The sequence below is a fragment of the Loxodonta africana genome, chromosome 12 (assembly GCF_030014295.1).
Source record: "Loxodonta africana isolate mLoxAfr1 chromosome 12, mLoxAfr1.hap2, whole genome shotgun sequence".
Lineage (NCBI taxonomy): Eukaryota > Metazoa > Chordata > Mammalia > Proboscidea > Elephantidae > Loxodonta > Loxodonta africana.
Genome location: NC_087353.1, coordinates 84,187,921 through 84,210,816, shown reverse-complemented (window position 1 = coordinate 84,210,816; position 22,896 = coordinate 84,187,921). Strand labels below are relative to the sequence as shown.

The 22,896-nt window shown below is 49.1% G+C and overlaps 1 protein-coding gene across 16 annotated transcripts in view; it reads right to left on the bottom strand.

The window, feature by feature from the left end:
• KATNIP (katanin interacting protein) overlaps positions 1-22,896 on the bottom strand; it is a 212,891-nt gene that overhangs the window by 67,449 nt on the left and 122,546 nt on the right. For all 16 annotated transcript variants that reach the window (XR_010323659.1, XM_064295743.1, XM_064295745.1 and 13 more), the window contains 6 exons: positions 22,228-22,400; positions 21,094-21,165; positions 18,847-18,974; positions 16,836-16,938; positions 11,561-11,776; positions 3,421-3,558 (listed from right to left, as the gene is read on the bottom strand). Coding sequence is in view for 15 of the 16 variants with exons in the window: in XM_064295743.1 (XP_064151813.1) it covers positions 3,421-3,558; positions 11,561-11,776; positions 16,836-16,938; positions 18,847-18,974; positions 21,094-21,165; positions 22,228-22,400 (830 nt within the window). In the remaining variant the exon portion in view is untranslated. The remainder of the gene's footprint in view (positions 1-3,420; positions 3,559-11,560; positions 11,777-16,835; positions 16,939-18,846; positions 18,975-21,093; positions 21,166-22,227; positions 22,401-22,896) is intronic.

The window sequence follows — 22,896 nt, the reverse complement described above, 5'->3', positions numbered from 1 at the left end:
CTGCCTTCTGAACACCTGCTGTGGACGGATTATGGCCTCCACGTCCTTACTTTCCCTCCGAAGCCCCACTGCTCTGGGTCAGCTCACACTCACCATAGCACCATTTGAGGGGAGAGAAGCCCATAAACGTTAGCTGAGGACTTAACGGGCAGCACTTTTTCCACTAAAAAAGACTCCCCTTTTTCTAGTAGCTTCTTTTTTTATGTTTTAAATAAGCCTTGGTTGGATTAGCTCCCCACATTTAACTTTTCTTCCTTGGATTCCCAAACACAAAACACTGTATTAACAAGCCCGGTCTACCAGGCCGAGCTATATTTCCTATAAACTCTCATTCTATCTCCTCTAAAACACACAGTAATAGCATTCTCTGGAGAATATTAAATCAAACCAACCTGCAGTTGCATTTGTTTGCGCTTTCCTGCCCCCGGTAAATTCTGGCAACAGATGGGTGTGAGTTACGTAAGCGGTGCCCTGTTAGGGACTGCAGTCCTCCACACTCCACTCTGTAGAAACATCTCCAGGCTCTAATCCCCATGGCCCACGGTACACCCGCAACAACACCCCTGTGTTCTCGGGAGACTTTTAAGATCCTTCCCCTCTTCTTAATTCTGCTCAAGCAGGGAAGGCTGAGTGTAGGTTAAGAAGGAAAGGTGGGCCACGGCCAAAAGGGATGGCGATTATCTTCTCTGTAATCCAGCACATAAAATCTGCTTTCCTTGGCCTGAGATATATATGCAGTGACAGGGCTGAGCCACAGGGCCGGCTTGGGCAGCCCGTATTGTTTCCTTTCCCATTCCAGAAGGAGATGCTGGTGACCACCTGCCAGGAGGCACCAAATGGGACTCGGGAATGGGAGGACAAGGCTCAAGATATTCAAATTTAACCCTGAGGCATTTTTTTTAAAAAACCCAGAAAAACAGAAATCAAAAGAAGCCTTCTATTACTTTTCTGGGGCAGCATGGTGCCGTGAACTGAGCCAGCTGGGACTGTATCTGCCATGTTGGTCTTCACATGGTAGGTGCTCAATCCATGTTTATTAGGTAGGCGGGAGGCTGGGTGGGTGGATGAAGGAATTAACAAGAAGCACAGGAAGGGACAGGAAGGGAGAGCGGGAAGGAGGAGGACTTGATTCCCAGCTCTTGAACTTGATTCCCAGCTCTGCCTGTGACCTGATGCATGACCCAGGCAAACAAGCCAACCTTTTATACTCATGGCTCATCTTGCTAACAAAAGGATAGTACAACTGCTTATGGGTTATAGGGGAAATGGGCTCATTCGTTCCACAACCATTCATTTCGACTTTGGATAGGGAAGTGCTACAGGGCTCAGGCCTTGCCCTCAACATGTCCACAGTGTTGTGAGGGAGGAAGGTGTCAGTTCCGGTGCAGGCAGGTGAGGGGTCAGGGTTGGCTTCCTGGAGAGGGGTGTCTGGTTTTCTAGGAATACAAGACAGAGATGAACATTCTGAGTTGAGTGAGATGGGAGGGGCTGGGGACCAAAGGTGAGGGGAATGTGGTGGGTGTTAGAGACCCATGAGCAGCTGGTATTGCTGGAGAGTGACTTGGGCAAGGGGACAGGTATTGATGGGAGAGAGGCAGGACCTGGCTCTCATGTCACACTCAGGGGCTTGACCTTGATCCTCTGGGTCAAGGAGAGTCTCTGAGGGGTGGAAGCAGCAGATAAGCCTGATCAGCGCCCCCTGGTGGCTGCTGGAGGGCAGACTTGAGGTTGGGGCCTAGAGACAGGAAGAGCAGTGAGGAGGCCTGTGCTGCGGACTTGGTGTACACAGGTCCCTCCACCCAGATGCGCTTTCTCCTTTGCTGCCTTGGCTCACTGCTCTTTGCACTGCAGCTCAGCTCTGTGCTCCTGCAAGAATGTTCCCTGACTCTCCCAGTCTTGAGGCATACCCTGCCTCAAGGAGCTGCAGTCTGGAGCAGGCCAGCTCCAGCTCCAAGAGGAGTTTGGTTCAACTATGAGTTGTTACAAAAGAATTCAAATGAGCTATGAACATTTACAAGCCTGGAAAGCTGATATCAAAATCCAGACTTCCAGCTCCCTGGGGCAATGCAGAAGCCCTAGCAGCACTGGCTGCCATTCCTACACCCTACACAGAGACTAGCAGCTGAAACTGCAAAGCGGTCGCCCCTTTACCTGGGGCATGGGCTTGCCAGTCTGACACAGTCCCCACCACACCCGTGTCCCTCTAACAGTCAGAGGCTGAGGATCAGCTCCCACATATCATCTCATTTGCATTATTAGTTCCCTTATAGCAGATTTGAGAGGAATGTAAAACAATTTTCATCCTCGTGTCTATCAAAAAAGGATCAAGACAGGCTGAAGGGCTCCTTCCTGTCCTTCCTTACTCAATTAGCTCCCTGCTAGGGCCTTAGGGCATTTGAATTTGCTGCCTTGGCAGTCTGGGTTCACCTTTATTAGTACACTGCATTGCACGTCTACACTTACTTGTCTGTCTATACTCAAGCAAGGAGCATTTCCAGGGCATGGGCCGTGTCTTTTACATCAGTACCCCCAGAATGTATCATGAAGCCTGGTGGCACCAATATGTACTCAATAGCAAATGCTGAATGAATGAAGAAATGCAAAGGAATACATGAAAAACAGTCCAGAGAAGAGAGGACGTGGGTCTGGGCGTAGGTAGTAGCTGTGAGGGTAGGAAGGAGGGGGTGGATTCCGATACCAGAGGGGCAGACAGCACAGGGGTGAAGGGTCTCTACTCAGAGTTGTTTCCCACACCAGGAGCATCAGAACCTCCTGGGAGCTGGTGAGACACGCAAAATCTCAGGCCCTGCCCCAGGCCTGCTAAATCAGAACCTGTATTTTACAAGATCCCCAAGTGAGTTGTCTGCATGTTAAAGTTTGAGAAGTGCTAGCTAAGAGGATGAGCCTGGAGTCCGATGGTATGGGTATGGGTTCAAATTCTCACTCTACTGCTTATGAGCTGGGTGACTTGGGGCAAGTTACTTACCCTCTCTGTGCTTCCCTATCCTTATCTGTAAAATGGTGATAACAATATGAGCTATCTCATAGAGCTGTGGTGGGGATTAAATGGCTCACAGCTCAGCACCCAAGAAACGCTAGCTATTGTATATGTCAGGCTAAAACTGATTTGCAAATACCAAGTGCCCAGTGCTGATGAGTGTCAGTTCATATTTTTCCAGTTCCCCCAAGGGGTGGCTGACATCACTTCTGAAACCTTAGGAGATAGAGCCTCTGGCCTCCTGGCGGCTCTGACCGAGTGTAGCGTGAAGGCCCCTGCAGGCAGGCACTTGCTACACCCAGGAGGCAGGGTATCAGGGCCTCCTGTACCCATTTTGCAACTTCAGGAATCAGGCTACTGGCAAACCGCTAAGCGCTTCCACCAACCAAGTGCCCGGCGAGGAGTCAGAGTCCGTTACTTACGCCCTCAGCCGTCCAGTAATTCCAGACCTTGATCTTGGCTAGCCGGAAGTCGTGCAGCTGTTGGGTGTTGCGGACAATAAAGAAGAGCTGGAGCGGGGGCTGGAAGGGGCATGTCCACAGAGGGAGGCCCTTCTTGCTCTGAAATGCCAGCAAGAGAGGGAAGTCGTTAGCACATTTCTGCCTTTCCCCAAATCATGGTGTCTCTTGCGATCATGAAAGCCAGGAGAGGGCTTGAGGCAGGAAGCCAGGGAGCCGCCATATGACCCAGGTGGGGCATCATGGCTCTCAATCTGCCTGGACTGCAGCCAGCACCAGACGGATCCTTGTCCTGGCACAAGGCTGCTGCGTAAGGCCCTCTGATCTGCCATCCAGACCAAATTTAAAATACAGTGGCTTTATTGAAGTCAGCTTTGAGGCGTGCACTAGTGGGTGAGGAGAGGCTAGAGAGATCGGGAAAGGAGCCACCATGGCGCTGTCTGATTAACCTGGCAAACAGAGCCTTTAATTTTCTTTTGTGAAACCCTGCCGAATTTTTTAAAATTTAAAAATAGAAAAGAAAGAAACTAGCTCAGGCGTATATTGGGATGAGGCCATGGCACTGAGCCTTGGGACTTAATTCTGTTCCCGTCCAGAATTTCCAAGTCTCAAGACCCCAGTGTGACGTGTCTGCCCGCCAGTGAGCAGCCAAGGCCTCTTCAAGACCGGAGAGGGGGGCTGAGAGTAGGAAGGCCAGGCTGCCATTTTCCTTTGCACCAACAACGGTGGAAAACACAGGGTTTTTTCTCAGCTCCAGCCCCCTCCTCTCTTGCCTCTTCTGGACACCTCTTCTACTCTCTCCATCTGAACAAAATTCACAGTTCTACCATACTTCTCCAATGGCTCAACACCAAAGCCTGGCACCACCTGGGCTCCACTCAGTGCTCTTCCTGCCATCTCACTCTGGGAAACCCAACTAAAACATGATGACCCCATGCCCAATCCCGTCATCCCTTCCCCTGACCCAACCTCTCTCTTCCATTGACCCCAGTGACCCACGGCTATCTCTGTTTGCATGCTTATGTCACTCTCTATTCCCCTGAGATCCTTCAGGGAAGCAGCTGTGTCTAATACTTTCCAGAATCCTTAGCATTCAGCATAGTTCCTTGGCACATGGTAAACGCCAAAGAATGTTTGTTGACTGAATAAATGAAATGTACTTCTCTAAAGTTTCACTGAGAGTATCTGTCTTCTCATCAAAACTTTAGAGAAGAGACTATAAATGGGGTCTGGCCTGCTAAGTGTTTTGCTTGGGTCATGAAATGTTGCTTAAAAAAAAAAAGGCAAATTCATTGGCAACACTTAAAAATGGGGAGATTTTCCACCAAGAGCTAGATTTCGGCAAGCTCTTATGGAATTTATTGTGAAACCCAGTAGCCTTGGCAGCAGGGGTGCTTGATAGCTGCTGGCTGGAGCTGAATGGTGGCTGCCCCCTTTATCCAGGGAAGGTGCCATCTGGTGCCATAGTCCCCACTGCTCCCTACTGTTGTACAGCCAACTTACTTCCTCATTTATGTTCCCTCCTGGTCCCTGGAGGCATCTGAGTCTGGTCCCTGCCTCGGGGCTGAGCAGTCACAGAAAGCCCCATCTGCCTGTGGGTGACCACTGCTGTGTCTCTGACACCGTTTTGCCCAAGTTGTCTCTTTTTTCTAAAGGGAACATCACTCTGTGTTTGAGGGTGCCTCCAGACTCCCATCACCAGGAATGTGGTGCTACTTGACAGAGCCAGGGAAGGAGGAGACTGGCTGAATCAGGGCTCTGCTGGGCCCCCTGGGAGGTGGGCGGCCCCAGCTCCAGCTGCGGGGGAGGACACAGGGGGCTTGTTCCAGGCAACAATGGTGCCTTTCAGGAGGGAGGAGGTGGTTTTTGTTAAGGGGCAGAGATGAGTTCAAGGGGTTCTGACTTATTTTGGCAAGTTTCTCAGGCTCTGCAAGAACTTTTAGTGCTCTGGGCAGCTGTGAGGGGTCAAGAAAGCACATCTCAAGATCCTGCGGGCAAGGCTCACTCCTTAGCAGAGCTGGGGCCTGAAATGGGACACTGTAGCTGTCTGACAAAGGAAGAGAGGCTGAAGCCTGACCCTCAGACACAGGCGAGGGGACTGTAATTGATTTCCTTTCACATTCCTGTCAGCAGGCGGAATAATGGAGGGCTAGGTGGGAAAGGTAGTGTTCAAAGTCCAAGAACATTAACCTGAAGATAACTCAGGGCCTCATTAGCAACCGAACCTTCTGATGTTTCCTTTCCACAGACACAGTCTTGGAGAGCGCTGCTGAGGGATGACCCGAGGCATGCTGGGTAAGACTCCAGGTGCCAGGCTGGCAGGCAGAGTGCCTGCTGCTCCCTCCCCATCGTGGGTGGTAAGGACGATGGCAGGGTGAGAATCAGGACACTTCCACACTGTTATTTAACTCAGTTCTCTCAAAATCCTGGGAGGTGAGTATTGCTATGGCACCCATGTTATAGACGGAAAACCAGCTCTGTAAGGGGGTGTGATTCGCCTGAGGTTGCCCAACGCCCAAGTGGTGGGGTAAGGATTTGAATCTAGATTTCTAATTCAATAATACATCTTAGTTTAAATGCCCCCAGAGGCAGACCCTGAGGCAAGGACTGGAGAGCACCTTGCTTATTTAGACAGTAAAGGAAACACCAGTCAGAGTGGAAGTGAGATGGAGGAGGGATGGCAGCCAACAAGGGTGCTGTATCAAACCAGCTACTACTGTGGGCAACTGTTGCTTCATCCCAGAGGGAGCTCTGGGAGCCAGGACAGAACAAACCTCAGAGCGACTCCACCCACCGGCAAGGGAGCTGCGGTATTTATCCACCAACTCCCATGAGCCATTGGAGGAAGACTGCTCCTGCAGGCCTCAATTCCCCACCAGTTTGGGCCCATTGCATGGGGGGCAAAGTGGGCTCTGGAGGCCAGAAAGAAATCTCCCATCAAGGAAATGTCAGTGCTGACCATCAGTAAGGGCAGGGGCCCGTGGAGAGGCACCAATGCAGCTGCCACACCTTATCCAACAAGTGCTGAGTGAATCCCTCTTGTGGGGCAGGAAGGAGGTTTGCAGATGAACAGGACCCACTACGTCCCAGCTCTGCTACTGGGGGAAGCAAACACATAAAATTCAGAAACACAGACCAGGCAGGGAAAAATTCTATGAAGAAAATAAGATAATTATTAATGGCCAATGAAAGGGCTTTTTAAGAACTGATGGTCAGGGATGGCTTCCATGAGGAGGTAAACTTTCTAACTCCTAAACCAAAGGTGTTTTTCTATTCCAACATAGCCTAACACACATCTCACCATGTGCAAGGGGGATGCCCAACTGCCCTCAGAAGCAGCTCCAACTTCATTCAGTAAATGCTGTTAGGTGCCATTGAGTCAGTTCAGACTCATAGCAACCCTATGTACCACAGAACAAAACACTGCCTGGTCCTGCACCATGCTCACAATCGTTGTTATGCTTGAGCCCATTGTTGGAGCCACTGTGTCAGTCCATCTCATTAATGGTCTTCCTTTTTTCCACTGACCCTGTACTTTACCAAGCATGATGTCCTTCTCCAGGGACTGATCCCTCAAACTGTCAGTTTGTGGTATCGTGGGGTCTTGCGTGTTGCTGTGATGCTGGAAGCTATGCCACTGGTATTCAGATACCAGCAGGGTACTCATGGCGGACAGGTTTCAGAAGAGCTTCCAGACTAAGACAGACTAGGAAGAAAGACCTAGCAGTCTACTTTAAAAAGAATTAGCCAGTGAAAACCTTATGAATAGCAGTGGAACATTGTCTGATATAGTGCTGGAAGATGAGCCCCCCTGGGTTGGAAGGCACTCAAAAGACAACTGGGGAAGAGCTGCCTTCTCAAAGTAGAGTTGACCTTAACGATGTGGATGGAGTCAAGCTTTCTGGACCTTCATTTGTTGATGTGGCATGACTCAAAATAAGAAGAAACAGCTGCAAACATTTAGTAAATAGGTGACTGCAAAAAAGGGAACAGACTATTGATATATGCAACAATTTGGATGGATCTCAATGGTATTATGTTGTGTGAAAAAAGCCAGTTTCAAAAGGTTACACACTGTGTGGCCCCATTAATATAACATTTTTAAGATGATGAAAAAAAAAAAAAATCAAGATGGAGAACGGATCAGTGGCTGCCAGGGGTTGGGATGGCGGATGTGCGTCTATTGAGGTGTAGCGCAATGGAGTTCCTTTGTGGCAACAGAACAGTTCTGTATCTTGATGCGGAGATGGTTACACAAATCTATACATGATAAAATTCCGTAGAACTACACATACAAACACACACGCATAAATGAGTGCGTGAAAAACCTGGCAAAATTTGAATAAGGTCTGTAGATTGAACCAATGTCAATTTCCTGGTGTTGATATTCTACTACAGTTCTATATGATGTTAGCCTTGGGGAGGCTGGGTAAAAGCACATGGGACCTCTCTACCTTTTTAAAATTGGGATAGAATTCACATTCCATAAAATCCACTATATTTTAAAGTGTACAATCCAGTGGGTTTTAATATATTCACAAGGTTGGACAGCATTTTCTTAACCACAAAAAGAACTCTTGTGCCCTGTTTACCCCTTCGCTCCCCATTCTCCCCTTCCCCCAGACCCTGGCAACCACTAATTAACTTTCTGTATCTATGGGTTTGCCTATTCTGGACACTTCTTATAAATGGGATCATAAAGTATGTGGCCTTTTGTACCTGGCTTCTGTCACTGAGCATAATGTTTTCAAAGTTCATCCATGTAGCATGTGTCAGTACTTCATTCCTTTAATTGTCAAATAATATTCCGCTGGATGGATACACCACATTTTATCTACCCGTTCGGCAGTTGGTGGACACTGCATCTTTGATGCCGTTTCCACTTTTCAGTTACTAGGAATAATGATGTTACGAACATTTGTGTACAAGTTTTTTGGTGGACACATGCTTTCATTTTTTTGGGTAGATACCTAGGAGTGGAATTGCTGGGTCTTAGTAACTCTATGTTTAACTTTTTGAGGAACTGCCCAACTGTTTTTCACAGTGGTTGCACCATTTCACACTGCCACCAGCAATGTATAAGGGTTCCGATATCTTCACATCCTCGCCCACACTTGTTATTCTCCATCCCCTTTTTTAATTGTAGCGACTCCTAGTGGGCGTGAAGTAGTATCTCCTTATGGTTTTGACGATTTGTATTTCCATAATGAGTAATGATGTGAAGCAAAGAAATAGCGGGGGAAGAAGAGATGTGGGCACGGACAAGGAGAACCAAAACTTAGGTTTCGGATCTTGTAAGTCTTACATGGCTTTTAGACATTCAAGAAGGGCTGTCAAGCAGGAATCTGACATTCAAGTCAGGAGCTCAGAATAGCAGGCAGGGCTGGGTATATATGTTTGAAGTCATCTTAAAGGCATACGTCTGGATGAGGCCACTGAGGGGGATGGTGCAAGCGGTGAAGGAGGAAGGCTTCACGGAGTCTGGGGGACTCCCACCTCTCCTTGTATGCCCCTGTTCACCTCCACTGAAGCAAACTGTCCTATGAATCCAGACTCCTCTTCCAGGCACCTTTAGGTCAGCTTTCACCACAGCTGAGTGTTAGCATGGGGCCAATCACTTAACCTCCCAGAGATGTGGTTTGCTCATTTATAAAACGCAAGTCATTCCCAAGTTCGGCAGGCCCTCTGAGGATTAAATGAGTGATGCAGAACGCCCTAACTGGGGCACTGCGGGGCTTCAACAAACGCCTGTGAAATGGAGGGTTCTGAGAAGCAGCATGTTCTGGTAGCCCCAGGCCTGGCTCACAGGACAACTGTCAGGGAGCCCCCTAAGCCAGGGCAGCAGATGGAACTCAGCCCACCCACAGCTGGGCCCAGAGACCTAGCAGCCCAGGGTGAGACAGCTGCCTGATATCCCAACCTCAGGAACCCAAAATAAAATCCCATAAGCCCACCCAAACCATGGGCCAAAGTTCTCACTGTTTCCCTGGTGGCAAAGCTCGTCAGTCTCTGCTAAACAGAGGCAAAGGGAGAGTAATCACTGGAATTGGTCCCCATCAAATCCAATGACGCTGTTTATCGCCCCTGGATGTTCTGTTCTGCAGAGCAGGCTTTCAAAGTGCCACTGCTTCTGCACCAGGGGCTGGGGGGTCGAAAGCTGGTTCAAGTCTCAGCAGTACACATTGCAGCCTACGGACTCGAAAGTAGAGCAGGGCCTGCAAGGCCAGAGCTTCTACACAGCCATTACCCACAGGGCAGCTTCTTTGAGGTTCAGGGTCACAGAGCACAGCTCTGGATGGATGGGCTCTCAGACACCATCTAGTCCAGCCCTTGGGACAGTGCTTAGCCGCTTGATACCTGTCTGCCTTTCTTTTGTAGCACCCTGAATTCCTTCAGGGGGAGTTCCTTCCTGCCCCACTGGGCAGTCTTGGTGGAACTGGCACTGAGATGCCCTGTCCTCCTAGGCAAAGGGTGGGCCCTTGCTTGGCCCATCAGCCTTTTCTCCTGGGACTGGATAGCTTGAGCAGAGGAACAAGAGAACAAACCAACCAATAAATACTCCCCACCCCCACCCCAAAAGAAACCCAGGCCCTGAGTGCTCTGTGTGTGAAAGCCACCTCAAATGCTACCTAGGATGAGCCCCAACATGACCACGGGGCCTGTCTTCTTCTAGCCTGGGTGACAGTGAGTACACCAGCTACTCAAAAGACTTGCAACAAATTTCTTTTTCAAAAAACCGCAAAAGTGAACCAGATTCAGTTGCTGTTGCTGGCGATCTAAGAGCCACAGCAGATATCCCATTGCCCCCATTTTCTAGGAGCAGAAGAACTGAGTCTCAGAGCAGGCGCATAAGTTGCCCAAGGCCACAGCGTCAGAGGCAGATCTAGGTCTCCAGAGCTGGAGATTTCAAAGCCTCCCTTGTTTCCTCTTCTTTAAAATGAGGAATACCAATATCTACTTAGTGGTATTAATATTATGTTAATAATAGTAACAACAATAACAGCTGCTGTTTTGAAGCTCTTAGGAAGACCCAGACATGGTGCTAAGCCCTTTATATTTATATTCACTGCTCACAACATCCCATCAAGGTGAGTAATACTGTTACCCCCATTTTACAGATGAGGAAACTGAAGTAGAGATTAGGTGAGCTGCTCATGGTCATGAAGCTGTAAGCAGTAAGCTTTGAACCTAGGTCTTTCTGCTTCTTGAGCCTGTATACTGTTAGGAATAAATAAGACACTTATGGAGCACAACGCCTGGCACAAGGCAGGAACTGGACACAAGGCAGCTGCTTTCATTTGCAATACTTCGTAAAACATTAATAATTTGTTCTGGAGAATAGATAGTACATAACAGATAATAAACACAATGCAGGGAATTTACAAGGTGCAGAAGAGCACCTCAGGAAAAGTCAGTCTTCTTAACACCCCATCCCCTGCGCACCCAGTTCCCCTCCTAGAGGCAACCTCTGCTCCTGGTTTCTCAGGTCCGTTCCAGGGATAATTATGAATGATGTTCAATGAAGCACATTTATCATAGCAAAAATGACATCACCTGTTGGTCCATCTCGGTTTTGCTCACAGACTCTTGCATCCACCTTGCAAGTGGCAGAAAGCAAAACTACCAGTGCCTTTTAATAACTTCTGCTGGATATTGAAAGGAAAGCAACTTCCAAAGTTTTGGGGTGCTTACTCCATGCCAGGTTTGACAGGAGGGCCCTGAGGGGGTATGGCATGGGCTCCAGGCCAGTACACGGTATGACCTTGGCTCCACCACTTTCCAGCTCTGTGACCTTGACTAAGTCAATCTATAAAACGAGGGTGTTTGACTCAATGACCCCTGAGACCCATGTCTGGTGGTAACGGCAGTAAATTGCCAAGTAGATAAAAGGGAGTAAACTGGCCTTTCCTTACCCACCTCGTACCCCCAAAACCCACAGGGCAGGGATCTAGGAAAGAGCTTCAGGGAGAGGCAGACCTTTACTGGCACCTTTCCCTCAGGCCCAAATGAACGACTGTGGGGGATTACATTATCCTCCCCGCTCCTTGCATCCACATCCTTATCGCGGACTTACTGTGGGCAAAGAATCAACCTCTCCACTTACTGCCAAGTTCCGATTGACAAGGTGGCCCAGCTCCCCAGGCGTGCTGGCATTCTGGATATCCACATCACGAGGTGACACATAAAGCTTGGTGTTGTTAAGGTCAAAGAACTCGACTTCCGTGAGCCCCACCCATGCTGTGCCGCCCCAGTTGGACAGGATTTCCATGGTCACGTAAACGGCATCCTTGATCTCCTCCACTTTGGTCCTCGACTTATCCTAAAGGAGAGAAAAAGAATGCCAAAGAATGAAAACATAGGAGGCATGAGTTCAGCTGATGTATGACCTTCATCAAGCTATGTGACCTCTCAGTGCCTCTGTTTCCCCCCTGTACAATGAGGATAATAATGGCACCCACATTGTATGGTTACTGTCTTAGTTATCTAGTGCCGCTGTAACAGAAATACCACAAGTGGATGGCTTTAACAAACAGAAATTTGTTTCACAGTTTAGGAGGCCAGGGTGCCAGCTCCAGGGGAAGGCTTTCTCTGTCAGCTCTGGGGGAAGGTCCTTGTCATCAATCTTCCCCTGGTCTAGAAGCTTCTCAATGCAGGGACCCCAAGTCCAAAGGATGTGTTCTGTTGCTGGTGATTCTTTTTGGTGGTAATAAGGCCCTTCCCCTCTCCGCTCGCTTCTCTTTTTTATATCTCAAAAGAGATTGTCTCAAGATACAACTTAATCCTATAGATTGCGTCTTGCCTCATTAACACAACTGCCTCTAATTCTGCCTTATTAATATCATAGAGATTAGCTTTTAGAACACGTAGGATAATTATATAGATCACCAAATGGTGGACAACTACACATACTGGCAATCATGGCCTATCCAAGTTGACACACATTTTTTTTTGGAGGGGGACACAATTTAACTCATAACAGTTACTATGAAGATTTAATGAGTTCATATTGGTAAGGAGTTTAAAACAGAGTTACTGTGTGCCTTGGCACTTGGTAAGTACTCGGTTAAGGGTTTGCAAATAAATGAAAATATTTAAAAAGCATCGGATTCTGCCGAAATGTGCACTTCTCTCCTCCATGACCCCATATTTACCTCCTGGAGGCATGTCGTGATTTCTGCTGAACTAGAGGCTAACAAAGGCCCCATTCCCTTGGACAAGTCACTTTACACACTTCAGCCTGTTCCTGGTTGGGGAAAATAAGATGACACCATCTTGTGACAATGCTGTCATGGAGACCGAGCGAGGTATCAACCCGAGAAGGCCCTGTCACCAGTCCTGGCCTGTGTGCACTCCCCTAAGTGTCCGTTTCCTCCTGTTCTCTCCGTCACTGATTTTAATGCTGGCCTCCTCCTTGGGCAGGCTGTCTGGCCTGAGAGTCTGCGTGAATGCCATCAATAAGCAGCAACACTGCGGAATGGCTTCCTGGGGCCCCTCCGGGGCTGGGAATGCAGCACCAGCCGCCACGGATCAGTCGCTCATGAAGCGGTGCCTTCCCCGTGTGCACATGCCCTCTGTTAATTAATGCCAGTAATCTGCAACGGTTCTGCGAGCAGGGAGCTGAGCAAATGAACAGCAACTGTTCCCTACTTATTTTTTTTAATTAATAGCCAGCGAGACGTGCTATCGCTCTCGGTGAGTGTCTGGATGAGCCTTGATTGCCACGCAATGTGGATGGGGCTGGGGAGGGAGGGAGAGGTCAGCGTAGAGCCCCCGGTAGGAAACCAGGGTCTGCTTTTCTTAGCTCAGCCTGCAGAGCCCACAGCTTCCTCCTCCGCGGCCGCCACCATGCCATGTCCTGGCCAAGCCCTCTGCTGCCCTGGGCCTGAGTCCCAGGCTTGCAGGATGGTGATAAACCTAAACTGGCCCGGCTCAAACGGTGGGGGGCAGGGGGGTTGGGGAGGTTAATGAGGCTGTGCTTGTGAGGAGCATTCCACTGCCAGATGAAAGGTCTGGAAGGCGTGACGAAGCAGCGGCTGTTCCTTGGCAGGGGATGGAGGGCCAGATGGGAGGCGAGCTGCCGCCCAGTACAATCTAGAATGTGTAGATTCCTGCAGCCAGCTTCTAAATGAAGACGCCGAAGGGTCTATTAACTAGGGAAATGTCACAACTCGTCACGCTGCCGCTTGTCTACCCCTGCTTTCTTGAGTGCTTGATTTTGGATCTCTCTTGGGGGTCTGGCGAGAACACCTGTTGGGAAGCTACCTGGTCTCTGACACCCACTGCCCCCTCTCTCACTGCCACCTGATTTTCCTTTGGAGAAGTCACCTGTCTTTTTTTCCCTCGCATCCATAAGGCATAGGGAGATTGATCCCTCCCCAACCCCAGGAAAAGCTTGACTGGCCCATGCCAACCAGTGTGCTGGATCCTCTGGGCCATAGGGACCGTCTTCTGGGTGGTATGAGACAGGGGGATCTCATACCACCATGAAAGCAGCGCCAGGAGCAGAGAGCGTCCTTTGGACCTGAGGCTCGTGTGCTGAGATGCTCCCAGACCAAGGGAAGACCGATGACAAGGACCTTCCTCCAGAGCTGACAGAGATGGGCACACGGTCCAGCTTGGGTCAATGCAAGCATGCCCATCCCAGATTCAACTGGGCAGAACTACTCCTTTTCTCCTGACACTGGGTAGATGTGTGAGGGGCAAGGCTGGGACCACCCCAGCTATTAGGGATCACAAAGGGAGAGAGCAGAGTGGAGACAGGGCACTGGGGGTGGGGACGGAGCCCAAGGATGCAGCTGATACTGTGGACTCAGAGTGGAAGGATGCAGGCTGAGCTGCTGGATTCAGCCTCCCCTGGAGCTAACTATGGCATTTTCAATTCCAAGAATCTGTACATTCTCTTTGTTAGGTAAGTCAGTTTGCGCTGAATTTTATGTCTTATAATGTAAGAGGAACCTTGGTGGTGAAGTCGTTAACAGCTTGGCTGCTAACCAAAAGGTCAGCAGTTTGAATTCACCAGCTGCTCCTTGGAAACCCTATGGAGCAGTTCTACTCTGTCCTATACGGTTACTATGAGCCGGAATCGACTTGACGGCAATGGGTTTGGTTTTCTTTTTATGTATATAGTGTAAAGATATTAATTCAGGCTCTTTTTAATGTGGCTGAAGTTTCCTCACTCAGAATCTTCACAGCTAAGAAAGCAACTATTCTATGCAGAGGGGAACAAAGCTTGGACCTTTCTAGTTGGCAAACTTTCAACTGATACCTACCAATTCCTTCTTGCCATGTGCCAGGCACTAAGCCATGTACCCTCCCAGACCGTTCCTGTTTAATCCTCACAGTGGCCGTGGGTGTGTGTCCTTTCTCCTTCTTGACAGCCACAGACTGCAGGACCAGAGAGCACTTAACCTTCAAAATGATGGCTCCAGGGTCAAAGCTGGATATCTTGTCTAGGTCCAGGGCTCTTTCTGAAACCACATGCTTTTTACATGTAGCTTTTTTTGGGGGGATGCCTTCCTGTTAGGTCCCAACTGGCCAATCATAAGGTTGTTTCACCACTGTCATGGATTGAATTGTGTCCCCCCAAATATCTGTCAACTTGGCTAGGTCATGATTCCCAGTATTAGATGACTGTCTACCATTTTATCATCTGATGTAATTTCCCTATGTGTTAAAAATCCTGTCACTATGATGTAATAAGATGGATTAGCAGCAGTTACACTGATGAGGTCTACAAGATTAGACAGTGTCTTAAGTCAATCTCTTTTGAGATATGAAAGAGAGAAGTGAGCAGAGAGACAGGGGGATCTCATACCACCACGAAAGCAGCACCGGGAGCAGAGAGTGTCCTTTGGACCTGAGGCTCCTGTGCTGAGATGCTCCCAGACCAAGGGAAGACTGATGACAAGGACCTGCCTCCAGAACTGACAGAGAACAGGAAGTCTTCCCCTGAATTCGGACCTCTAGCCTACTGGACTGTGAGAAAATAAACTTCTCTTTGTTAAAGCCATCCACTTGTGGTATTTCTGTTATAGCAGCACTAGATGACTAAGACAACCACTGTACCAAATAATTATAAGTATGATTTGGATAGAGGAAGGAGCGAGAAGTTTATGTCAGGACACAGACCTTTCAACACAAAAGAAAGGATCCCTCACTATCCTACCACTGTGACACAACCTGTCTGCTTCTGCAGAGGACCTTCCAGCTCTGCCAGCGTGCTCACCGCCATATCTTTGCACAGTCGTTGCAATCACATTGGTCTTGATGAAGATTAATGGCACCTTCTGCAGTTAACTTTATATCCTTAACATTTTCTATCTGTAAAATCTCCATAACGACAATTTCCGTCTTTTATACTACTGCGCTGGGCTGATACTTTCCTGGTTAACTCCATTATTATGAAACATTTAGGTTATTTCCACGGGTTTTTTTTTGTTCATTTTCTTATCCACTTCTAATAATGGTGCAGTAGACGTCTTTGAAAAAATGTCTAAAGACGTCTACCGCACCATTATTTAGGTAGGAAAAAAAATGAAGAAGGAAAAAAAAAAGGGTTGTTTTACACAGGGTCACTATGAGTCAGAGCCGACTCAACAGCACCTAACAACGACAGACATTTTTGTGCCTATAGTTTTTTATATCTGTCGAGCTATTTCCTTAGGATAGTAAGTGGGGTTATTGGGTTGGAAAACCGTTGCCGTAGAGTTGGTTACGACTCATAGCGACCCGCTAGGACAGGGTAGAACTGCTCCATAGGGTTTCCAAGGAGTGGCTGGTGGATTCAAACTGCCATCCTTTTGGTTAGCAGCCGTAGCTTGCCATAGGTCTTAACCACTGTGTGACCAGGGCTCCACTGGGTTGGAAGACGTAAGTATTTCTGCGACTCTTGCTAAGTTCAGCCATTCTGCTTTTCAAGAGGGTTTCACCAACTTGTACTGCCACCAGTAGGGTATATGACTGCAGCAGTTTTACTGTAACCTTGCCAGTACCAGATGTTATCATTCAAAATAATTTGTTAGCTCAGATATCAAATGGGACATGAAGGTTGGTCTAATTTGCATTTTTTGATTACCAGCAATGCCGGACATTTTCCTACGGGCTTACAAGCTATTTATATTGCCTTTTGTATGGATGGGCTTCTCTCTCTGGTGAATCTTCTGGCCCACATCCTTCCTTCTCTCCTTCTCCCACTCCATCACATGTGCATCTGTGTGCCAGGGAGGAGGGACAGAGACTCGGGTAGGAAGATGCCAAGGTTACCATTGTCAGAGCGATCCCCACGGAACAGAAACGACTGCTCCGAGGGCCCTTCCAGCCTCGGCTCTTGGGCAGCGCACTGAATGCATGTGGAAATTTCCGTAAGTCGAGGCTCTCACCTCTGGGTCTGGCACTTGCTCCTCAGTGGGTGAAAGCCCCCGGCTGAGGGGGGTAGAGTCACTTTCGATGGCCTGGGGGACTTTCAGAAGCTTCTGCTGTTGTCTGAAATGAGATTCTGCTTTAGTAAACAGGTAGTAACAGATGATACACCAAAGAGAACGTTCCCACCCAGGTTGCCACACTTAATTTTCTAACTCAAAGAGAAGTAACAATCTGAGAAGGAAGTCTCCACCTTCAGACAGTTCAAAGGAACGCTCACACTGTTTTTCTCCCTTTATAAATAACTGTACAATTACTGATGAAATCAGAGTCAAGTAAGAGAAACCCTGCTTGGGGCAAGGCTGCCAGCGGACCTACTTAAGCTAACAGAACTCCTAAGAGGCTAGAACGGGGGTTGGCAAACAACGGCCTGCAGGTCAAATCTGGCCTGCGGATTGTTTTTTTTAATGGCCTGTGAGCCAATGAATTTTTTTTTTTTTTTAAAGCAATGCCTAAAGTAATTTATTGGCAGCGGCGGTTTAAGAGTAGACTTCTTGCCTTCCATGCAGGAGACCTGGGTTCAATTCCTGGCCAATGCACCTCATGCATAACCACCATCAGTCTGTCAGTGGAGGTTTGCATGTTGCTATGATGCTGAACAGGTTTCAGCAGGGCTTTCAGACTAAGATGGACTAGGAAGAAAGGCCTGGCAACCTACTTCCAAAAATCAGCCAGTGCAAATCTTATGGATCACAACGATCTGATCCATAATTGATGATGGGGATGGTGCAGGACTGGGCGGCGTTTTGTTTTGTTGTGCACGGGGTCACCATGAGTCAGGGGCTGACTTGATGGCAGGTGGCAACAACAAAGTATTTGCTATCTGTCCCTTTACAGAGAAAGTTTGCCAACCCCCAGTCTAGAGATCTGCTGTGCGCCTCTTGTTCCGGAATGAGGACACAGGCATTGCATGGCCAGGGATGTGCCCGAGTTGTTTGCAAACGGACCCCACACGCGCTGTTTGCGGCTGGGTACCCCGAGTCCCTGATGCACAAAGCATCTTGATGATGAAGAAAGAAGCATTTGGTTGTCTGTGTGCTCCCTGCAAATGAAATGCCATCCGCTGCAAAATATCCTCATGGCCCAAGCCTTTCACATCTGGGGAAGTTGCAAGTTCTCATTTATGGCCAAGGTGGTCTGCAGCCAGTTTCTGGTCTGTGGTCTTCAGGCTCTCGGAGGAACACATAGGGCTGCCTTTAGCCTATTCAGTTTTTCTGCAAATCAGAAACAGGAGCTCCTCTGGTGGGACATCAACCTGGGGGGCTCCTGGCTTGGCCTCGGCAGTATAGAGAAAAAGACCCCACCCCTCCTGGGCTGATGCAGTCCAGTGTCAGGCTGGGTTTCAGCCCATCATGCCTCTCGACCAGGTACTTGGCACAGTCTACAATGCGCACAGCTCTGCCCAGCAGCCCGGGAGTGTGGCTTTGGCTGTGGCATGCTTGGAACTGCAGGCTCAACTTCATGTGTCTTTCTGAAGCACCGATTTTGCCTGAAGATGGAGGAGGCCTTTATTTTGATAATTAAACTGACAGGGATGCTGCGTGTTAATGGACACGATGCTACATTTGGACAAACTTTTAACAGAAAGAAGGGGCCAAAGGACATGGTGCTGGCGTGGCTGCTTTGTCTCCTGCCCCGCCCCCCCCACCCCCTACCCCCAGGGTCAGCTGGGAACAAGTTTGCTTTCCTCTGCTTTGTGGGGTACTCCAGCAGAAACCTTTGGGAAGGGTGGAATTTTACACAGATTGGGACCCGGCTGAGCAAGCCAGAGCCACCTCCCTGAGAGAAACTAAGTCAATTTTGTGCTTTAGGGTTGGAGGGCTGAGGCAGGGTGCTGTCTAGAGGGACAGCTTAAAATGATCTAGAGTAGCATAGAAAATGCAAAGCAAAACCATAGCTAAGAAGATCCTTATGGCTGTACTGATATGACTTTTTCTGTTTCAGTTTTTTTCAGTCAGCCTTGCTCAGTACCTGCTTCCCAAAAGGCTGCTTTTATCACCGGCATCACTGATGCCTCTGGCTCCCTCTGCTGCCCTGGATGGCTCAGGCCCAGGCTCTGGTTCCTGCATGGTGGTCGCCGAGGTGATGATGGGAGGCAGCTGAGAATGGATGAGCTTATTAAACAGATGTTGGAACAATATTCCTGACCCAAGCCACAGTGAAGCCCTGGTCAAGTGGACGTGCGTTTCAGGGCACAAGCCTATTGTGGGAAACAAGACTGGGAGACAGACAGTATCTGCCTGAGCTGATTAGATCAAGAATCCCCTCTCACATCCTTGCAAAATGGCAGGAACTCACTTCTTTATGGTCTGGGGGGTCCGAGGCACCAATCGGTTTCAATGTGCTATTGAAAAATGTTTCTTATCAAAACATTTCACTGTCTCACCTGAACCCTTGTTCTGTTTGCTACAAAGTAACCAGAGTCCACCTAGAATTCCAGTAACATCATTAGGCTCTGCCTTTTCTAATCCTCCAAGCTTTTCCCCTTCTTTTTCATTTATTATCTAAACGAGAAGCGTGGTCTGTTCTCTATCTGCCAATGTTCTGAGCTGTCAGAAACTCTGAGGGTCGCAAGTCAGATCATCCAGAAATCCTGGACCATGGTAGGGAGAAAGGGCAGTGTCGAAGGCCTGCCAGAAACACCAGCTGGAGACAGTTAGGCGACCAGGAAATAATGGGCGAGTTCACAAAACTGAACCAAACCCACTGCCGTCCAGTTGATTCCGGCTCATAGGAACCCAACAGGACAGACTAGAACTAGCCCCATAGGGTTTCCAAGGCTGAAATCTTTATGGAAGCAGACTGCCACATCTTTCTCCCGAGGAGCTGCTGGTGGGCTACATCCAACCAGAGGCCTTTTGGTTAGCAGCCAAGAGCACCAGGGCTCATGGATGAGTCAGGGACAATAAAAAAAAGAAAGCTACCACAGTGCTTTGGGGTGTTGCCCCATCTACCACCCTACCTCCACTTGGACACTCTCTCCTTCCCCTCCCCACCCCTCCACCCTTCTCCTTCCCCACCCTCTCTCCTTTCCCCTCCACCTTCTCCTTTCTCCCACTCCCTTCCCCTCATTTTTCCCTTCCTCCTTCCCCCATCCTCTCTCCTTCCTTCCCTCTCTCCCTCCTTCCTCTCAATTCTCCACCTCTTTTCTCTTCTCTCCCATCCTCCACTCTCCCTTCCCCCACTCTCCCTTCCCCCCACCCTCTCTCCTTTTCCCCCACCCTCTCTCCTTTTCCCCCTTCTTTCCCTTCTCCCTCCCCTCTTCCTTCTCCCCTCCCTCTCCCTGCCCCTCACCCTCTTCCTGACCTCACCCTCTCCCTGCCCCTCCTCTCTGTCTTTTCTCATCTCTCCCTTCTTTCCCCGTCTCCCTTCCCCACCACATGTCAGACTCCTTCCTACTCCTTGATCAAGCCAGCTAATTCCTACTTCAAAGCTTTTGCCCTAGCTATTCCTTTCACCTGGAATGCTGTTCCCTGTTGCTGGTTGTCTCCTTCTTAACAGGCAGGTCTCAGCTTACATGAGACACCTCCTGAGGAGCCTTCTTGACCACCCAGTTGGAGGCGGTTGCCATTCTACTGCCTGACAGTCTCTTGCCCATTGGCCACCTTATGGTCTTCCCTCTCTAAATTTAGTGCTTTATTTGCTTGTTGCCTGTAAACTCCCTAAGGCTGGGGGCATCTGTCTTAGTCACCTAAGTATTCTGAGCACAGGGCCTGGGCCTGCACAGGATCTAACACAGGCAATCCCGGGAGTTTCAGTAATCTGTCATTATCTGCTGGGGGCATCTTTGCTGAGATAGGCCAAATAGATCCAGATAGATATAGATATAATTTATTTATTCAGGATACTAAGACCTGTTTTTGTATGCTTTTGTCGAATCCACCAGCCACTCCTTAGAAACCCTATAGGGAAGTTCTCTGTCCTATAGGGTTGCTATGATTCGTGTGTGTGTGTGTGTCAGGAAAGAGAAACTTAACAAGAAATTGAATCAGCAGGCCTGGGTGTGAGTCTTGACTTCAACTTGTACCCTTGGGCAAGTCACTCCAGTCTCCATCTCCTCATCTGGAAAATGGGCAGAAGGACATGGGTGCTATTCACTTCCCTGGGTACAGAGACCAAGTGCTGGGGCCTCGTGGAGGAGAGCTCTGGACACTGTGTGCTGTGCGCGTGTGTGTGGTCGGCGGGGCCCTTTGTTGTTCATCTCTGTCTTTCACTGACCTCAAGGGACAATGTCTCTTCCTTGCCCTTCAGCAGACTGGCCTGCGGTTTTGCCGGAGGCTCCTCTGCATCCTGGAATGATATAATCACATGATAGGAGGTCAGGCCAAAGCCACTCACTGCATTCTTCACCTGGCAGATGAGGGCCCTGAGAGGGACAGGGACCTTCTCAAGACGGACAGTCATAAACAGCAGGGCCAAAGCACAGAGCTCCCAGAAAAGAGACAACAGGTGCTGCTTGACGGAGCACCAGAGAGCAGCCCTGCAATTGGGCCTGGAGCGCCACCAGAAGTGTGCACAGGCAGCCCCCAGCCACTTCCAAAGACATGCCCTGAGCGGGCTACTTGGCTTCTCTGGGTGGCAGAGCAATTTATCTCTACAACATGGGGCTCTGAAGCAAGGCCTGCCTGTTACTGTGAGCATCAAGTGGGACAAGGTCAGAGAAAGGGTTTCAATAGTGAGTCAGGGAACCTGCTTCCAAGAAAGGACGTGCACACTGAGGTATGCCCAAGGCTTTCATATGCTCAGGACTCCCTACCCCACCCCACCGTTTATCCTCTGGCTTGCTGCTCAAAGCTGCAGGCAGGGGGCACAGAGTCAACACCTGGAGGGCCAGGGAGATTTCACGACCAAGTGAAATGGGCCACAGGTAGGAAAACAGGGAGTGTGAGGACTACAGAGGCCTGGAGGGCTCATGCTCCTCCGCTCAGCTCTGGGGAAGAAGACCTTTCCAGAGAAGCCAGAGCCAGGTTCTTTCATGTTTCTCGCTCATTCTTTCACTGACCTGTTCTCTCCCTCCTCCCCAGCCTCTCCCTTCCCCAGTTTGCATCCCTGGTGTGAGGGACCCATTTCTTGTTGGTAGAGATGTCAGCAAGGACTGGAGGGATATTTGCCTCCAACCTAGGCTCTTTGTGAAGTAAACACAAAACTGAAAGAAGGTGGAGGAAAGGGGAACTTTGGCAGGTCAGCAAGTGATGTCCCGTGGAGCAGTGGAAATGCAGATGAGTCTGAGGCAAGTGAAACCTCCCATCTGCTCTCTCCTCACCATGGGCTCTTTTCAGCTGGGTGAAGAGAGCTGCCTGGCCTGAGTGGGCCCCACAGTGCTCAGCTCCTCCCCTCTGCCTTTGAACACACCTGCAGCTGGCTGGCTGGAGGCTCAGCCTTTCTGCGGAGGATCGCCCTCTGCAGGGCTTCGTTCTCCACCTGGATGGCTCTGAGCACAGCCGAGGCGTCTTCCTCCCGGTCCTCAGCCTTGAGCACGGTTTTTCGGGTTGCTGACAGGGGTCTCTCTCGTCGGCTTCCGGGCCCTGGGGGGCAGAAAACAGGAGGATACTTCTTCAGATCACATTCTCGGAGTGCAGCTGAAAGGCTATTAGACCCAAATTGAGGAACATTCTATAGAACAGCTGGAACTGTACTCTCCAAAAATATCAAGGTCATGAAAGACAAAGACAGACTGGAGGCTGTTCCGGATATGGCAAGTGAATGCATGTATGATCCTGTACTGGATACTGGCCTGCAAAAAACATTGCTAGACACAGCATTATTGGGACAAATGGAGAAATCTGAATATAGTCTGTGGCTTATAAGTGCAAACTGTTCTAAATTTGATCACTATACTGTGGTCTGGTAAAATAAATGCCCTAGGATATACATACTGCAGTGCTCACGGGCATAGAGAATGATGTGCGCAACTTAATCTCAAATGATTTGAATATATACATATATACATATGTGCAGATAGATAAGGTAGGTAGAGAATACGATAAAGCAATTGGGGCAAAATGCCAGCGGCTGGTGAAT